Here is an 18,179-nt window from a genome sequence, read left to right as displayed (position 1 = left end):
AAATTTTCAAAATGCTCTTAAAGCTGTTAGTTCGCTTGTATAGAACATCATTTACAGTTTTTTATATTTCTGGTAAATGAGATAAGAGGTGCTAGAAAGGGTGCAGGGAGTTGGGCACCTTTGGCTACATATGATGGGTGTCCTGTTTCGGTTATTGGTGAGCCCTTAGGTTCCCTGAGGCCCCGCAAGACCTCCGAGGACAGCCGCGCACCCCGAATCTTCACCCGCGGCGACCGCCGTTCACCAAGGGTTGAGCCCCCAGCTGCAGGCGGTCAGCAGGACTGCTGGAACCGCGGGGTGACGGCCGGCCTGGCTGGTAGTCAGCAACACAGTCTCTGAAGGGCAGCTAGCAAGGATGGCTAGCACTGAAGGGGAATACAGTCTCTGAAGGTGGCTAGCGGACGGCTAGCTCGAATCGGAACACAGTCTCTGGAGGTGGCTAGCAAGGACAGCTAGCGTGACAAGGAACACAGTCTCTAGAGGTGGCTAGCAAGGACGGCTAGCCTGCAGAGGAACACAAGCTCTTGGAGGTGGCTAGCAAGGACGGCTAGCCTGCAGAGGACCACAATCTCTTGGAGGTGGCTAGCAAGGACGGCTAGCCTGAAGAGGACCACAATCTCTTGGAGGTGGCTAGCAAGGACGGCTAGCCTGAAGAGGAACACAATCTCTTGGAGGTGGCTAGCAAGGACGGCTAGCCTGAAGAGGAACACAATCTCTGGAGAGGGCTAGCAAGGACGGCTAGCCTGAAGAGGAACACAATCTCTTGGAGAGGGCTAGCAAGGACGGCTAGCCTGAAGAGGAACACAATCTCTTGGGATGGCTAGCAAGGACGGCTAGCCTGAAGAGGAACACAATCCCTTGGCGGTGGCTAGCAAGGACGGCTAGCCCGAAGAGGAACACAGTCTCCGAGGGCTGCTGGCAGGGACGGCCAGCACGGCAAAGGAACACAGTCTCTGAAGGCTGCTGGCAAGGACGCCTAGCAAGTCAAAGGAACACAGTCTCTGAAGGCTGCTGGCAAGGACGGCCAGCAAGTCAAAGGAACACAGTCTCTGAAGAATCAAGCTTCCCAGATCCGTGGCATCGGCTTCGGACAAAAGAACCGGAAGCACTGGACTCTTCCAGTCTGTCCATTTAAATTTAGCGCCAATCCGCCCCTCCCACGGAGAGAGAACCAATCCCCGGGTCCTGGCAGACAATAGGGGGCCCGATTGGCCGAACTGCCGTGCAGGCGGAGTCCCAGCGCCGGTGCTCCAATCCGGCGCGAGGGGGCGGAGCTTCTGCGCTGATCCGCCCCTAGCCAGGGTGATGCCGACGCCGGAGCCGCCATTTTGGCCGGCGTGCTTCCTCCTCCGAGGCCGGCGTTCGGTCCAGCGGACCGCCGGCCTCGGTTTGACCGGTCCGTCTCTGCCCCCCTGGACGCTGCGCCGCCCGAGGGCCATCGCCTGCCCCAACGGGGGCACAGGTAGGAGCGGGAGACATGACAATGGGGGTGTCCACTTCTTCGGACCTATTGGAAGAAAGTGATTATGTGCAAACTTCAGTGGAAATTCCAATTCCTTTTGTTATGGAAATAGCCCTACTGAATGCGCCGATTGAGGGCCTGAAGGGTCCAAGAGATAACCTAATGATGCTTGCTTTTTACTTCAGCTCGTATGGTTCTGGCGCAACAATGGAGACCATCAGAACCTCCTAGTTTAAAAGACGCTTGTGCTCATTGAGTTGGCTGTGTGAAAAATATAACCTTATGGCTCTGCAAAAAGCACACTAGACATCAATTTCAACAAATATGGGATAGATACCTGGAAGAGGGAGATAAGAGATGCTAGTTTTATGTGTAAGAGTTTTCTTATGTGAGCTGGTGGGGAGGGGGGGGGGAGTATGTTGAACATTATTTGTTTCATATTGGTATCTTCTGTTACAGCAGGCACCGAAGAACTTGGAGTGCTTTGCAAGTTGTATGCTTTCTTTGATGTCTTAAAATTATAAATAAACAGTTAAAAATATATATATATATTTCCAAACCATTTCAGGCTCATTTTGGAAGGTGAAGAGTGCAAATGCATTTTAATAGATAGCATGCTTTTATCTTTTAGATAGCATAGAGGCCAATGTGGAGAGTGCAGAGGTAAATGTCCAGCAAGCAAATCAACAACTGGCAAGAGCTGAAGAATACCAGGTACGTAGTTTCATTGTACAACAGCTTTCATTTATTTGCATTATGTGCATTATGAAACCACTAGGTCCTCAGCATTTTTTACCTGGCACCAAGATTATGGTACAACCTTCCTTCCAACATCAGAGCTGAACTTTCTGTTACAAAGTTTGTCTGCACTGAAGACTCATTATTTTCAATTAGCATTTAACCTACCAGTTAGTTAGCAGCTGTGATGTCACTTAGAGAAACAGCCTATTTTAAGTGTTAATGTTCTCTTTTTTAGATTGTGTATGTCATGTACAGGTGGTGTGCTCTTCTCTATTTTCAACGGAGTTATTTTCTTTTTGCTATTTTAACGTTGACAATTCTTGTGTAAATTACTTTGATCTTTCATTAGTTAAAGCGGTGTAGCAAATTTTAGAATAAACATAAACATATTTGGTTTCCTTCCTAAGCTGTTCTTTAGGGTTGTCACAATACAAAAAGTGATTGTTTCTACAAAGATTTAAAGGAGAATGACAACTGTTTTAACTGTAAGCTCTCTTCTTTCAGGATATTTGGTGCCGTAGCAAAAAATCAATTTAAATGATTTGTATTATTTATTTTATTTTATTATGGTTTATTAACCATCTTTATGAAGAGATTCATCCAAGGTGGTGAGAATCAAATATAGCTTGACATAAACAACTTACATTGTATTAACAGTGTAGCAATAGTAGAGTGACCAAATGTCAGCAGAATACACAGAACAATGAGGTAAATTTAGAGAGAGGCAAATCCTAGCAATTGAATGATATGATATAAGATTGGTAGCATACACATTAAAACAGCACAGTATGTAAAAGAAATATGATTCAATGTCAGTACAACACAAATGAAATAACTTTAGGCAACACAGTAGAACATTCGTATAACAGATGTGATACAATGTCAGTACATTTTGTATAAAATTCCTTAATAGACAACACATTAAAGCATTTATATGTCATAGGTATTATGCTCACAATTTTAGCATAATACAATCTTAAGTAGAGAGGTGTGGTAGCCTTGTTAGTCCACTCTTAAAGGTTATCCATAGAAATCAAACAAAATAAAACATGGAAAGAATTAAGATGATACCTTTTTATTGGACATAACTTAATACATTTCTTGATTAGCTTTCGAAGGTTGCCCTTCTTCATCAGATCGGAAATAAGCAAATGTGGTAGCAGGTAGTATATATAAGAGAAACATCAAAGCATTACTTTGACAGTCTGACAGCGTGGGAGGGTGGGGGTATGCACGGGGACATCAAAGCATTTCATTGATATTCTAACAGAATGGGTGTTGGTAGGTGAGAGGAGGGAAATAAACAGAGAAATACAGCTTATGGTTTATAATGGGTTAGAAAACCCAGATCCTTATTAAGTCCTTTCTGTTGTGTGTGTCAAAATATTCAATCATTCTTATTTCAAAGGTCTTACGTTCCTGTATTGTTTTAAAATTACCTTTCAGTATTCTTACTGTGAAATCACTGGTGCAGTGTTCTGGTCTTGTGAAGTGTTGGCCCACAGGGATGGGGGCTTGACTGGCACCGATGTGGTATATATCATATATATCATTGGATATCATATATCCAATGTGGTATATATCATTCAGTGTAAAAAATGTAACGAAGGATGCTATATTGGAGAAACAGGCCAGATGCTTAAGACAAGATTGAATCTGCACAGACATCACATGAAAATAGCCGGTGCCAGTCAAGCCCCCACCCCTGTGGGCCAACACTTCACAAGACCAGAACTTCACCAGTGATTTCACAGTAAGAATACTGAAAGGTAATTTTAAAACAATACAGGAACGTAAGACCTTTGAAATAAAACCAAAAAACAGTGCGAATAAATGCTGGACCTGTGAAAAAGATGTTGGAATTCTTAAACATATCATCTATTCTTGCCCATATATTCAAGAATATTGGAATTCTGTATGGGACACAATATCTTCCACCTTGAATATTCAAGATGTTTTATCATATAATATAGTTATATGTGGATCACTAATGTTACAATCATCAATAGACAAATATCAAGCACAATTACTGGATTTAATGTTACATCAAGCCCTTAGAACACTTTTCTTTTGTTGGAAAGATCTTGACAAAGTAACTTATTTATCATGGTGGAATTCTGTGTGTATTTTAGCTAAATATGAATATGCTGCGGCTGAAAAACATAACTCACTTGTTAAGTACAACAAAATATGGTCTCCTTTACTAAACCCACTACGTAATAACCTTTGTCAGAATTGAAATTATGTATTACTTCTGTGACTTATGATTATGATCTGTTATCGAAATAATCCCTGACTTGCCCTAACTTGAACATGTATGCTGATGCTTGTTACTGTTAACTTGTTAAGCTGGCTAATTTCTTTATTTTAGCCATTTGTTATCATTTATAAAACACAATAAAAATATTGGAACTAAAAAAAAAAAATTTACACTCCAGCCCATCCCTATCTATTCAGTCACGATCATGGCGTAGACCGTAGAAGTCTGCCCAGCTCCCGTTTTGTTTCCAATTACTGGCATTGTCACCCAATCTCCGCTAAGATTCCATGGAACAGGATTCCTTTGTGTTTATCCCATTCATGTTTGAATTCCATTACCATTTTCATCTCCATCACTTCCCGCGGGAGGGAATTCCATATATCCTCACCCTCTCCTTGAAAAAATACGTCCTGACATTACTCCTGAGTCTGCTCCCCTTCAACCCTCTTCTCATATGTTACAACTATTGAATCAAATTCAAGCTCCAGAAGATCAAACTATCACATTAATTACATTAGATGTGAATGCATTGTACACTCGTATCTCACAACAATGATAGATCAAATGTTGAATAAATTGGAATTATCAACATTACAAATTGTATTTTTGAATTATTTAGCTGAAATGGCTATTACTAAGAATTTATTTTACTTTTCAGCAAAGATATTTTCTACAAGTTAGAGGAGTGGCTGTAGCCCCTACAATAGCTTGTCTGTATATGGCATTATTTGAAGAGCTGTTTGTGTATATGAGTGTGTACAATTAGTACATTATTTATTTATTTGTAACACTTATACCCTGCTTTTCCCACTGATTAGTAGGTTCAATGCGGGTTACATAATGTAACAGGTTTACAAGATAACACAGATTAGATAACAGCTGTAATATAGTGTATGAAGAGGTGGACAACAAAATGTGGAAGAGATATATTGATGATGTGTTGTTAATCTGGAGTGGTAGTAAAGAACAGCTGGAGAAATTCATGTGTCATCTAAACCATTCAGATGAAAATATTAAGTTTACAATGCATATTGGAGGTCAGGAGGTGGAATTTCTGGGCTTTAAGATAAATTATGATAGGGGGAGATTTAAAACAAAGGCATATAGAAAACCTACGGACAGAAATACTCTGCTCTATTATAATAGATCATTAATAAAGCATATAATGGGCTTATAATTCACACAGAATATGGTTGATGCGACCCATGGAGAAATCCACTATGGGAGATAGGTAGATATGGGTTTTACCATATGGACCACAGTCCATCTTGGTAAAAAATATTTTCTGCAAACACTGGACCATATTGGGTACACATCAAGGTTTTGAGGATGTGCCACGCTTTGTTTACACAAAGGGGCAGAATACTGGGGAGAAACTGTCAGTAAATAGAATTAAAAATTACGAGCAAGGGTTTCATGCCAAGTGTAAGGGAAGTACCTGTTGCCAGTATGCTTTGGAAACCAGCTGGATTGACAGTCCAAAACAAATAAAAAAAATAAAAAGTTTTATCTGATTGCAATTCAGATATGGTTATTTATGAGATTGTTTGCCCATGTGGATTATGGTATATTGGCCACACAGTTAAAAAAAAATTAAGCATAGATTGGCACAACATTCAAGCACCATCAGATTATCAAAATGAGAAACTCCTCTAGTGGAACATTGGGTTACTCATAAACATGAAATCAAAGATTTAAGATTTGTGAGTTTAATTCAATTTGAGACTAGTGGTGGGGGAATAATTATGTAGAAAATGTTTTCTAAGGAACGATTGATTTATGAATGGAAAACAGTGAGCCCATTGAGTTTAAATAAGGAAGTGGAATGGTTAGGGATATGCACCGGACATGCTCAATGCGCCTTTAAAAGAATGCGGAATGTATTCACAGCGCATGCACCAGCGTTTGGAGAGCAGAGCGCTATTGTCCCTGGCACTGGTTTGTGGGCCGCTTTGTTTATGAAGCCAAAGCAATGTTAGAATCTTCTATAAGGTAAAGTGATGATTATATTAGTGTTGTAATAGGTAGGGAGTGGGTACAGTGATGGCATTAGGCTTCTTCTATGTTATGTTATTTTATTTTTAGTTAAACCCCTGATGATGCATTTGGTGAAATGCAGCGACTGCATCTGGTTTAACGCCAGTTTTAAGCAACAAGAGATTTAAAGCCGAAAAGAGTGCTGTAATGCCGTATTATGACAACAATGGACAAAAGCTTATGATTATAAGTTTATCATTCCTACTGAAGGAATTGATGAGTGTTGGACTCTTATATGGACAAGCATGTATTTGGATAACCTAGTCATCATTGATGGTTATAGAATTTGTTGTCATCATTCACAATTAATGTTCATGTAAATTGTGGGTGATTTACAAATGTAGTTCATTTATACAAAAAAATAGAAAATAAGGTGTGCAGCACTAAAGGACCTGAATTGAGGTTGTGGGGAGGTAGACTTAGAAGCAATGTCAGTAAATTATTTTTCATAGAGAGGGTGGTTGATGCCTAGAATGCCTTCCCAAGGGAGGTGGTGAAGAAAAAAACTGTAGTGGAATTCAAAAAGGCGTGGGATGAACACAGAGGATCTCTAATGAAAAAAATGAATGGTATAAGAAGCAAAACTGAAAGGGTTGCATATGTGTTTGCATGTCAAGTGATGCTTAGATGGCAACTCTGGCTGTATCAACTAAGGCCGGTGCTGGGCTGGCTTGTACGGTCAGAGTCCCATATATGGCAATCTGGTTTAGGATGGACTGGAGAGCTTTGACAGAAACTCCAGTAGTTTGAAATGTGAGGACAGTCCCGGGCAGATTTTTACAATTTGTGTCCTGCAAATGACAAGACGGATTCGGATAGGCTGGAGTGGGCTTTGACGGCAACTCCAGTAGTTGGAACATAATAGAGCTGGGCAGACTTCGACGGTCTATGTCCCAAAAACATAGTCATCTTCAACTCCTCCCTCTCCTTCTCTGCACATATTCAAGAGACTGCTAAAACCTGTCATTTCTTTCTCTATAATATCAGCAAATTTCGCCCTTTTCTTTCTGAGCACACTACTAGAACCCTCATCCACACTCTTATCATCTCTCACTTAGACTATTGCAACTTGCTTCTCACAGGTCTCCCACTTAGCCATCTTTCTCCTCTTCAATCTGTTCAAAATTCTGCTGCACGACTAATATTCCGCCAGTGTCGTTATGCTCATATTAGCCCTCTCCTCAAGTCACTTCACTGGCTTCCTATCCGTTTCCGCATACAGTTCAAACTCCTCTTATTGACCTATAAGTGCATTCACTCTGCAGCTCCTCGGTACCTCTCCACTCTCATCTCTCCCTACATTCCTCCCCGGGAACTCCATTCACTGGGTAAATCTCTCTTATCTGTACCCTTCTCCTCCACTGCTAACTCCAGACTCTGTTCCTTTTATCTTGCTGCTAAAGAGAATCCACATACGTGGAGAACTCAATAGATCCCACGGAACGTAAAGTGTAAAAAAAAAAAAAAAGGTGGGAATATGAGCCAGGCTATCCAATAATTGGACCTGAAGTTAAGTTTAAAATAAACAAAATTTAATAATATTCAAACATAATAATAACACAATTCCATATTAAAAATGACTCGACACAACGTTGTGTTTTGGCCAGGATGGCCTACATCAGGAGTCTTGTGGCTAATGACGATGATAAAATATGATCATCAAGTGACTTGATGAAGAGAACTCAAGTCATGAATGAGAAATGTGCAGACAAGGATTTAAAAATGGTCTTTAAAAAGACCGTTTGTTAAATGATCCGTCTGACGCTGCACGTTGCAGAAACAGTTGCTGCACAATATGCCTGGAATAGACTTCCTGAGTCGGTACGTCAAGCTCCATCTCTGGCTGTCTTCAAATCTAAGCTAAAAGCCCACATTTTTGATGCTGCTTTTAACTCCTAACCTTTATTCACTTGTTCAGAACCCTTATTTTATCATCCTCACTTTATTATTCCCTTATCTCTTGTTTGTCCTGTTTGTCTGTCCTAATTAGATTGTAAGCTCTGTCGAGCAGGGACTGTCCCTTCATGTTCAAGTGTACAGCGCTGCGTACATCTAGTAGCGCTTTAGAAATGATAAGTAGTAGTAGAAACACCAAAGAAGGTCCATGATCAAGTATATAATATCACGTTCATTGTTGATTTAATCTTGAATTGATAATGAATGTGATTGTTGGGCAGACTGGATGGACCATTCAGGTCTTTATCTGCCGTCTCTTACTATGTTACTATGTAAGAACATAGTTTATGTAGTTCCTTTTTGTGGAAGTATTTATGTAACTATAGTGAAATTAATTTACTCATTAAGAAAAGGAGTGTGGTAGCCGTGTTAGTCCACTCTTAAGGTTATCAATAGAAATCAAACAAAATAAAACATGGAAAAGAAAATAAGATGATACCTTTTTTTATTGGACATAACTTAATACATTTCTTGATTAGCTTTCGAAGGTTGCCCTTCTTCCTCAGATGATTGAATATTTTAACACCCAACAGAAAGGACTTAACAAGGATCTGGGGTTCCTAGCCCATTATAAACCATAAAGCTGTATGTCTCTGTTGATCACCCTCCCCTCACCTATCCACACCCATCCTGTTAGAATATCAATGATATGCTTTGATGTCCCCATGCATACTTCCTACCCACCCCCCTCCTCCCACCGTTTCAGACTGTCATAGTAATGCTTGAATGTTTTCACTTATATACACTGTCAGCACATTTGCTTATTTCCGATCTGAGGAAGAAGGGCGACCTTCGAAAGCTAATCAAGAAATGTATTAAGTTATGTCCAATAAAAAAGGTATCATCTTATTTTCTTTTCCATGTTTTATTTTGTTTGATTTCTATTGATAACCTCATTAAGAAAGAAAGGTAATAAATATGCATGAGATAGATGTGCCTACAGTGGAGGCAGTATCCATGTAAATCTATCTCATGCATATTCTCCTCACAGTACTCCCAACATGACAGTAGGTTTGACCAGTGATGCAGGAAGAGCAGCATGACGCAAGGTTCCATATCAATCACCACCCAGGAAAGGATGTAGGTGTCATCGTTGGTGATACATTGAAACATTCTGCTCAGTGTACGGCAGCAGCAGCCAAGAAAGCAAATAGAACATTAGGAATCATTAAGAAAGGAATGGAAAATAAAATAGAAAATATTATAATGCCTTTGTATAGCTTCATGGTGTAACCAAACCTCAAATATTGTGTGCAGCTCTAGTCACTGCATCTCAAAAATATAGCTGAATTAGAAAAGATACAGAGAAGAGGAACCGAAATAAGGGGGGGTAGAACAGCTCCCCTAGGAGAAGAGGCTAAAGAGGTTAAGGTTCTTGAGCTTGGAGAAAAGATGGCTGAAGGGAGATATGATAGAGGCCTAAGAAATGAGTGGAGTGGAACGGATAGGTGTGAATTATTTACTCTTTTCAAACATACAAGGACTAGGGGGAACACAATGAAGTGACTAGGTAGTACATTTAGAACAAATTGGAGAAAGTGTCTTCATCCAGCATACAATAAGGTCTGGAATTTGTTGCCAGAGAATGTGGTAAAAGCATTTAATGTAGCGGGATTTGAAAAAAAGGTTTGGACAGGTTCCTGAAAGAAAAATTCATCAACCGTTATTAAGGTGGACATGGGGGAAAATCTAATGCCTAGTTTTTTAATAAGCAACGTGAAATCTCTTACTCTTTTGGGATCCTGCGAGATACTTATATCATAATCTGGAGTATGTCTGCACAGCCAAAGCCCTGAGCCTGTGACAATTACTGTGGGCACTGTTTTGTTTTTTAATTCATTTTGGCTTTGCTCCCACGAGTTCAAAATGAGAAGGCTGATGCCCTGCCTTGACTGAGATCTTACTCCACATACCCTTGCTTAAGATAGGTTCATTCTTGTGCTAGTATGCACAAAATTGATCCATTTGGAGAAATTGCCCCTGAGAGAACGAGGGACTTCAGAGGGAAGCTCTCTTTGTCAGAATGCAAGTTTTACAGTGAGCGTTTGCAGTAAATTTGAGAGACTAAGATCATACTCCACATGCTCTGGCTTAGAAGTGAGGTTCATTCTTGTCATGGTATTCACAAAACTAACCTATTTGGAGAAATTGCCTCCGAGAAAGAGGGTTTCTTGATCCAGTGTTTATGAAAACTTATAGTTAAAAAACAAACAAACCTAAAAACTAATTGCTGAATTCTTTTCTAGTGTATACATTATATATGTACAAGAGAGCAGTTAAGTCCAAAATGTTGAATCAGGTATTCATATTCCAGTTTCTACACTAAAATTGTCTTTTTTGTTTTTCCCTGCAGCGCAAGTCCCGAAGAAAGATTTGTATCATCATTCTTGTACTTGCTATTGCAGCTGTAGTTCTTGCACTTATCATCTGGCTATCTGTTAAATAAGACCATGAAGAGCCTTTGGAACATTTATGCCAAACTATTTACATAATTATGTTTTTTCAATGTATGCAACTGAGTGATTGATCACATCACTCATCTTCCTGATCACAGATGAGGCTTTTAGGCCAGATTTGACTGGACCAAAATACCAGAGCATTTTCTTGGACACATTTTAGGCTTGCAGACTGTCTAGAGTGCTAAAACAAATCTGAGTTTGAAGGATGAAATGTTGTGCTTTTGATGGCTTTCAATGAAAATTAATTACCTGTGTGTGGTCCCCTTATATAACCAGCCAACTTTTTTTTATCAGAATACAAAAGTTATAAGTAAGATGCTTTCATCAGACATAGCACTTAAAATTTTGCCATTGTGAGTAAAAAGCAATTGATTTTTTTTCTATAAGAAATTTATCTATACCCTTAGTAAAATCTATTAAAATCTAAGAAATTAATTCATAAAAATGACAGCTGAAGTCAAGTTAAAACCTCTCATTATGGAATGTGTTTTCTTTCATTTTGCACTAACGTTAGATATTGCACTGCAAAAAAACAGCACTGCTCTGACCTGTAGTTTATGGGCAGTGGGGAAGTGCTGTTGTGATTCCTTCTCTGGTCTCTGAATTTGCATCTGCTTTTGCACATCCTTATTTTCATCAGATCATATAATTTGTCCCTAATGTGTTCTTCAAACATTCTGTTTCTCTCTTTACCGTTAGTAAAAGGTGCTTGTACCCTGGGCTTTCTCTCCACCTATCCAATAACACGCTGATTCATTGTGCTGTCTCTGTTACTGCGAGTTACCATGTTGCTTTTAGTGAGCTGGCCCTATTGAAAGTGGACTGGTGGAAATTAATGTGCATGGTAACCCCTGGAAATGGTAGCGCAGTTTACTTGTCCTAGTGAATCTGTCCCTAAAATTGTCAGTGCACACAGTGACAGGATTAAATAAAAATTCTTTCTATGAGTGCATTTGAAGATGACTTTATTATACAGCTCTTTGCATAGTGTTTTGTGGTATTCTCAACCACTGAGTCTAGTGAACGAAACGGTTGATGGTCGTTTTGCAAAACATTGGAAGATGTGCCATTATTTCTGAATCTAGTTTACGTTTAAGTATGTTTGGTTAGTATTACTTTTCAGAGGTTTCCGATATTCGCTGATTCCCTCTCTGGGCCTGCTTTCGTAACCATTATTCCCATAGAGACAGAATAGGAGAAAAGCCTCTTTATGTGTGTGTGTGTAACAATCAGGGCGTATTTTCAAGGCATTTAGATTTTTCACTTGACACACGTTGTTTTGCATGAGGTGTGGTAAGTGTAAAATCTTATTGCAGTTTAGGAAACAGGACCCTAATGCAGACCTCTCTAGTCATTAGATTACCATTTTGTTGAGCAGTGTTTCCTAGCCAGTGTACCTTCAGATCTGCTCCGTTGCTGTAGAAAAACATAGCCACTGCCTCTTGCTTAGCACATGGATTCCTCTTTCTGTACCTTGCACCAACAAGACACCTGCAGTGGTTCCTGTCCATCTGAGCATGTGTAGCCAGTCACATATGACACTTTCCTTCCTAAACACAGCATGAGTTCTGGAGGGTGGGATTTAACAGGAAGCATCTAGGACATGAATATCTGGGCTTTGTGCAACACACAAATTGCACGCAGCACCACCTCCTTCCCCTCATCTGCCTCTTTTGAGCCCTTCCAACCTTAGGGGCTTCCATAAATTTTCTTTTGTCTATACAAGCCCTCTCTGATACACCAGAGGCTGCTGTGCCAAACAAAGGTTTTTGAAATTGTAGATATGCCTTGAGCTTAAGGTCAAAACACTACTGTAGAGATCACTTTGTTCAGGAAAACAGAAGATACAGAAATTCTTACCATTTAGGCCATGTCTCACACATAATTGAGAATACTGGAAGGCAATTCTTACTTTTCTGCAGGGTGCAGAATATATGGAAGTGGAAGTTCTATTTGTAAAAAGTAATAGCATTTTTCTTTAATGTTGTCATGTCTTCTGATATGAACATATCTGTAATCTGATTCCTTTCTCCCTCCTCTCCATATTCAGAATTACCATAGAGTGATAGAGATGGATGTTGATAGCAGTAGATGGAAAAACCCAGCATCCAAAACAGAAAGTGCTAATGTATTCAGAAATCCAGTCCCTGGCATTAAAAAGGAAAAGTTCAGGAGCTGTATAGGTGATATACTGAGGATCCCTTTTACTAAAGGACGTTAATCCCTTAATGCACGGTTAGCACATGCCAACATGTAACTGCAAAACATGTTAGTATTTTGCTGTATTTTGACTGTAAGTGAGCAATATCCCATATGTTACCTATTTTTGGAAAATATTTTTAGGAAGGTGCATGTTGGGCTGAGAGTGGGTGTTCCCATGTTATCCAGTTATCACATTAGGGTTAGTGTACATTGACTGGATAACACAGGGTTAACATGGGGGCACTTAGCGGTATCAATGACATTAGTGCATGACCTGCAAAAATTAAAGAAAAATAAAAGAAAGCCCTACAAATGCTGTATGAAATCTGGGCTTAGCAGGTGGGAAAATCCTGCATTAGAACACTTTAAACCCAGATTATACCACATTTTAGTGAAAGAAAAATAACTACATCTCCAGAACCGTACATTTTATCCTGGGTGACTCCTTTCTTCTCCCACAGATGAAAACCACACAGTAAAACCGACCCCACAAAGCAGGCCTGGCATTACACCCCTTGCCTCCAGAGATAGCCTGGCCATTTATGTAGATACCAACCCCCCCCTTTCAACTCATAGCCCTTCTGATGCCGGTTCAAATGCTTCGAGTCCATGGGACTCAAATCCAGGAGGAGTAATCCTCGGTCATTCCTATCCCTTCTGCACTGAAATCCTAAATGGTGCTGGTCCACCCAAAATTCCCTCTTGCCCCTCACATGCAAAAGAACAGAGAACCTTGAGACAGTCAGCACCAGTTTGTTTATCGGTGTTGGCAGGACAGGAGTGATTGGGGCTCACTCTTGCAATAGGGATCCAGGGGCTCCAGTGGCTAAGTAGGGTGTTAGAGGAAGTATGGTGGGGAAGTTATTATTGAATTAAGGGTAGGGTTTTTAGACAGAATGAAGGTCCACCATGTTCAAGTGTAAAGCGCTGCATACGTCTAGTAGCGCTTTAGAAATGATAGGTAGTAGTAGTGGGGGTTGATATGCTGGTTGGGTTGTTCTTAGGGAGGAATCAGCGCTGGAGGAGGGGGAAAGTGTTCACTGTAGAATTTGCAGTTAGAAGGGAGTTATTTAGGGCTTGCTCTCCCTATAATAGTGGCTTCAGAGGTCAAAATCATGTAGACTTTTCTCGCCATAGCAACAGATGGGTCCAGTGCAAGTGCAGGATTCAGTTAGGGTTTAACACCCTTTGGTGAATCTTACATTCACAGATAAATAGACTAAAGCAAGTTTTTAGTGTTCTTTAGTAAATGAGAGCACCTTAGCTTGCTGACCATTCCCAATAGAAATAGTAGAGAGAAAAATTCAGAATCTAAGAGGATATGACAGTGGCGTAGCCAGACCTGACATTTTGGGTGGGCCCAGAGCTAATATGGGTGGGCAGTAGGTGTGAGTAGTGTTTCTTGGGATACTCCTTAATAATGCCTTAGAGTGCACTTGATGATGGATTTCTAAGTAACTCGACACAGCTGTGTTTCGGCCGTACTGGCCTGCGTCAGGAGTCTTCTCTGCCATATGTTGATTATTAATTCTATCCAAATGTATGCATAGATCAGAGACGCTGCTCCGATTTTCTCCGCTCGACTCCATTTCGAGTATAATTGAGCGCTATAGCTTCAATTTATTGGTAAGACACACATATTGTTTTCACATTTGGATAGAATTAATAATCAACATATGGCAGAGAAGACTCCTGACGCAGGCCAGTACGGCCAAAATACAGCTGTGTCGAGTCCCTTTCTCCCTGCTACCGTTTGGCTAATAAAGTTGATTCTTCATTTTTACATCCAAAGTGTCGTCTTTTTATGTAATTTTTGATCTTGATGTATTTATTTTTTAAATACATATTTTATGATTAATTTTGACATTTTTAATACATATTTTTTATTTTTATTTTTTTTTTTTGTTTTTGTTAGTCATCTTCGCTGTTTTGTTTCTTGTTGATTTCCTTGCGAAGACTAGTTTCTTCTGTTTTTTTGTACTACTTAAGAAGGGTGAGCCCTGCACATTAAGCAAATCCCTTTGTTTGAACAAGGCTGGATGCTGAAGGGAGACCAGCTGAAGAATGTTCAATGAATTTATTTCAAACTGAATCTCTTAAACAGTAGTGAAGTTAACAGTCAGCATATCAGATACATCTGTTTCATTCAGATTCTTCAATTAGCCACGGAAGAGGGAGGGGAGCTGTTTACATTTTATATATTTCATATTCACGGTGCCCTTGGATTTCTTATACTGCCATAAAGCAGGAGCGTCTCTACTCACCATACAATTTGCCCTAAGCCAAAGAACTACCAGGGTCCTTTAGAAAAAAAAATCTGGTACCTGTTAAATTATTTATTCATGGAGAATGGCCCAAGGTTACCTTGTTCCTCTCTCCTCATGCCCTGGACCACTGTCAAGGTGCCATTTTCATAATCTATTACTACCCACTATTGATTCTGTTGAACCCGTGCTCGAGTACAAGGGCTGCATTGTCATAATCCATGGCATGACACAAGAATGAGAGAAAATAGTTTCTAAGTAATTTAAACAAAAACCATATATTAAAAAGCCTGATCAACTCACAGACGAGGCGCCGACAACCTGCTCTGGGACCTTCCCTCTGTCACTTGCGTTCCGCCCTGTGTAAACAGGAAGTTGAAACCGCGGCAGAGGGAAGGCCCCAGAGCAAGACATCACGCCACATCTGTCAGCTGACTGGCAGCGCCGAGCAAATTACAAGCGCTGCCGCAGGGGTGGGAGGCGGAGACTGAAGTGCAGGAGGAGGCAGCGCCGATAACATTAAATGCAGGCGCTACGGTGGGGCTGGGAGAGGGCGAGCCGGCGAGGAGACACGGCGAGGGACTCTGGATGGGCCTGAGACAAAACTGGGTGGGCCTGGGCCCATCCAGGCCCACCCGTAGCTACGCCCCTGGGATATGATAGCCACAGACACTCCTTAGTTACAGGGAAGTGAAGATGAAACAAGAATTCAGATAGAGTCTGCAGAGGAAAATGTAAAGGCTACATGGGGCTTATAGTATTTATCAGATACTGTTCCTGTGTTTGTGCATTTAACAATGAGCTGGCTGTTGTTTTTGTTCTTGTAATACATACTTGGTCTTAAGAAAAAAAAGTTGTAAAGTCAGTTGTCTTTGTCATGAAGAATATAGAGACAGACCTAAAGATCTCAATATATGTATTTTGCAAGAAAGATGGGAGAGCGGTGATATGCTAGAGACATACTTCCATGCCATAAATGCAAAGGAAGCAGGTCTCTTTCAATTAAAAGGGAGCTCTGGACAGAGGGACATGTGGAACGGCCTCCCGGTGGAGACGAGGACTGTAAATAAATTCAAAAAAGCATGGGACAAGCACAAGGGAGAGGAAAGGATGGATAGTAGAGATTAGTAGTTGGTACAGATGGACAGACTGGATAGGCTGCATCATCTTTATGTACTATTGTTTTCTATGTTACTAAAAAAATGTTTAATTGCAAGATTGATACATAACTTGCATTCTAATCAAACTCACACTTTGTAAACAACAAATTTTGCATAGTGAATGGCACCATAGTTTAAATAGATCCAAATAAATGCAGAATAATGAACAAGGTTATTGGCATTCTTTAATGACACAGCTTTTGTTATACAGTGGTGGAAATAAGTATTTGATCCCTTGCTGATTTTGTAAGTGTGCCCACTGACAAAGACATGAGCAGCCCATAATTGAAGGGTAGGTTATTGGTAACAGTGAGAGATAGCACATCACAAATTAAATCCGGAAAATCACATTGTGGAAAGTATATGAATTTATTTGCATTCTGCAGAGGGAAATAAGTATTTAATCCCTCTGGCAAACAAGACCTAATACTTGGTGGCAAAACCCTTGTTGGCAAGCACAGCGGTCAGACGTCTTCTGTAGTTGATGGTGAGGTTTGCACACATGTCAGGAGGAATTTTGGTCCACTCCTCTTTGCAGATCATCTCTAAATCATTAAGAGTTCTGGGCTGTCGCTTGGCAACTCGCAGCTTCAGCTCCCTCCATAAGTTTTCAATGGGATTAAGGTCTGGTGACTGGCTAGGCCACTCCATGACCCTAATGTGCTTCTTCCTGAGCCACTCCTTTGTTGCCTTGGCTGTATGTTTTGGGTCATTGTCGTGCTGGAAGACCCAGCCACGACCCATTTTTAAGGCCCTGGCGGAGGGAAGGAGGTTGTCACTCAGAATTGTACGGTACATGGCCCCATCCATTCTCCCATTGATGCGGTGAAGTAGTCCTGTGCCCTTAGCAGAGAAACACCCCCAAAACATAACATTTCCACCTCCATGCTTGACAGTGGGGACGGTGTTCTTTGGGTCATAGGCAGCATTTCTCTTCCTCCAAACACGGCGAGTTGAGTTCATGCCAAAGAGCTCAATTTTTGTCTCATCTGACCACAGCACCTTCTCCCAATCACTCTCGGCATCATCCAGGTGTTGACTGGCAAACTTCAGACGGGCCGTCACATGTGCCTTCCGGAGCAGGGGGACCTTGCGGGCACTGCAGGATTGCAATCCGTTATGTCGTAATGTGTTACCAATGGTTTTCGTGGTGACAGTGGTCCCAGCTGCCTTGAGATCATTGACAAGTTCCCCCCTTGTAGTTGTAGGCTGATTTCTAACCTTCCTCATGATCAAGGATACCCCACGAGGTGAGATTTTGCGTGGAGCCCCAGATCTTTGTCGATTGACAGTCATTTTGTACTTCTTCCATTTTCTTACTATGGCACCAACAGTTGTCTCCTTCTCGCCCAGTGTCTTACTGATGGTTTTGTAGCCCATTCCAGCCTTGTGCAGGTGTATGATCTTGTCCCTGACATCCTTAGACAGCTCCTTGCTCTTGGCCATTTTGTAGAGGTTAGAGTCTGACTGATTCACTGAGTCTGTGGACAGGTGTCTTTCATACAGGTGACCATTGCCGACAGCTGTCTGTCATGCAGGTAACGAGTTGATTTGGAGCATCTACCTGGTCTGTAGGGGCCAGATCTCTTACTGGTTGGTGGGGGATCAAATACTTATTTCCCTCTGCAGAATGCAAAT

General features: G+C 40.9%; 1 protein-coding gene across 3 annotated transcripts in view; it reads left to right on the top strand.

Moving 5' to 3' along the window:
* STX7 (syntaxin 7) overlaps positions 1-14,439 on the top strand; it is a 107,783-nt gene extending 93,344 nt beyond the window's left edge. For all 3 annotated transcript variants that reach the window (XM_030196556.1, XM_030196554.1, XM_030196555.1), the window contains exons 9-10: positions 2,094-2,176; positions 10,810-14,439. In XM_030196556.1, coding sequence (XP_030052416.1) covers positions 2,094-2,176; positions 10,810-10,902 — 176 coding nt within the window. In that variant the 3' untranslated portion in view covers positions 10,903-14,439. The remainder of the gene's footprint in view (positions 1-2,093; positions 2,177-10,809) is intronic.
* The last annotated feature ends 3,740 nt before the right edge of the window (positions 14,440-18,179 follow it).

This window comes from Microcaecilia unicolor, chromosome 3, assembly GCF_901765095.1.
Source record: "Microcaecilia unicolor chromosome 3, aMicUni1.1, whole genome shotgun sequence".
In the NCBI taxonomy this organism is placed as follows: domain Eukaryota; kingdom Metazoa; phylum Chordata; class Amphibia; order Gymnophiona; family Siphonopidae; genus Microcaecilia; species Microcaecilia unicolor.
Note: the sequence above shows the minus strand (reverse complement) of the source record. Positions and strands in the feature narration are given on the sequence as shown.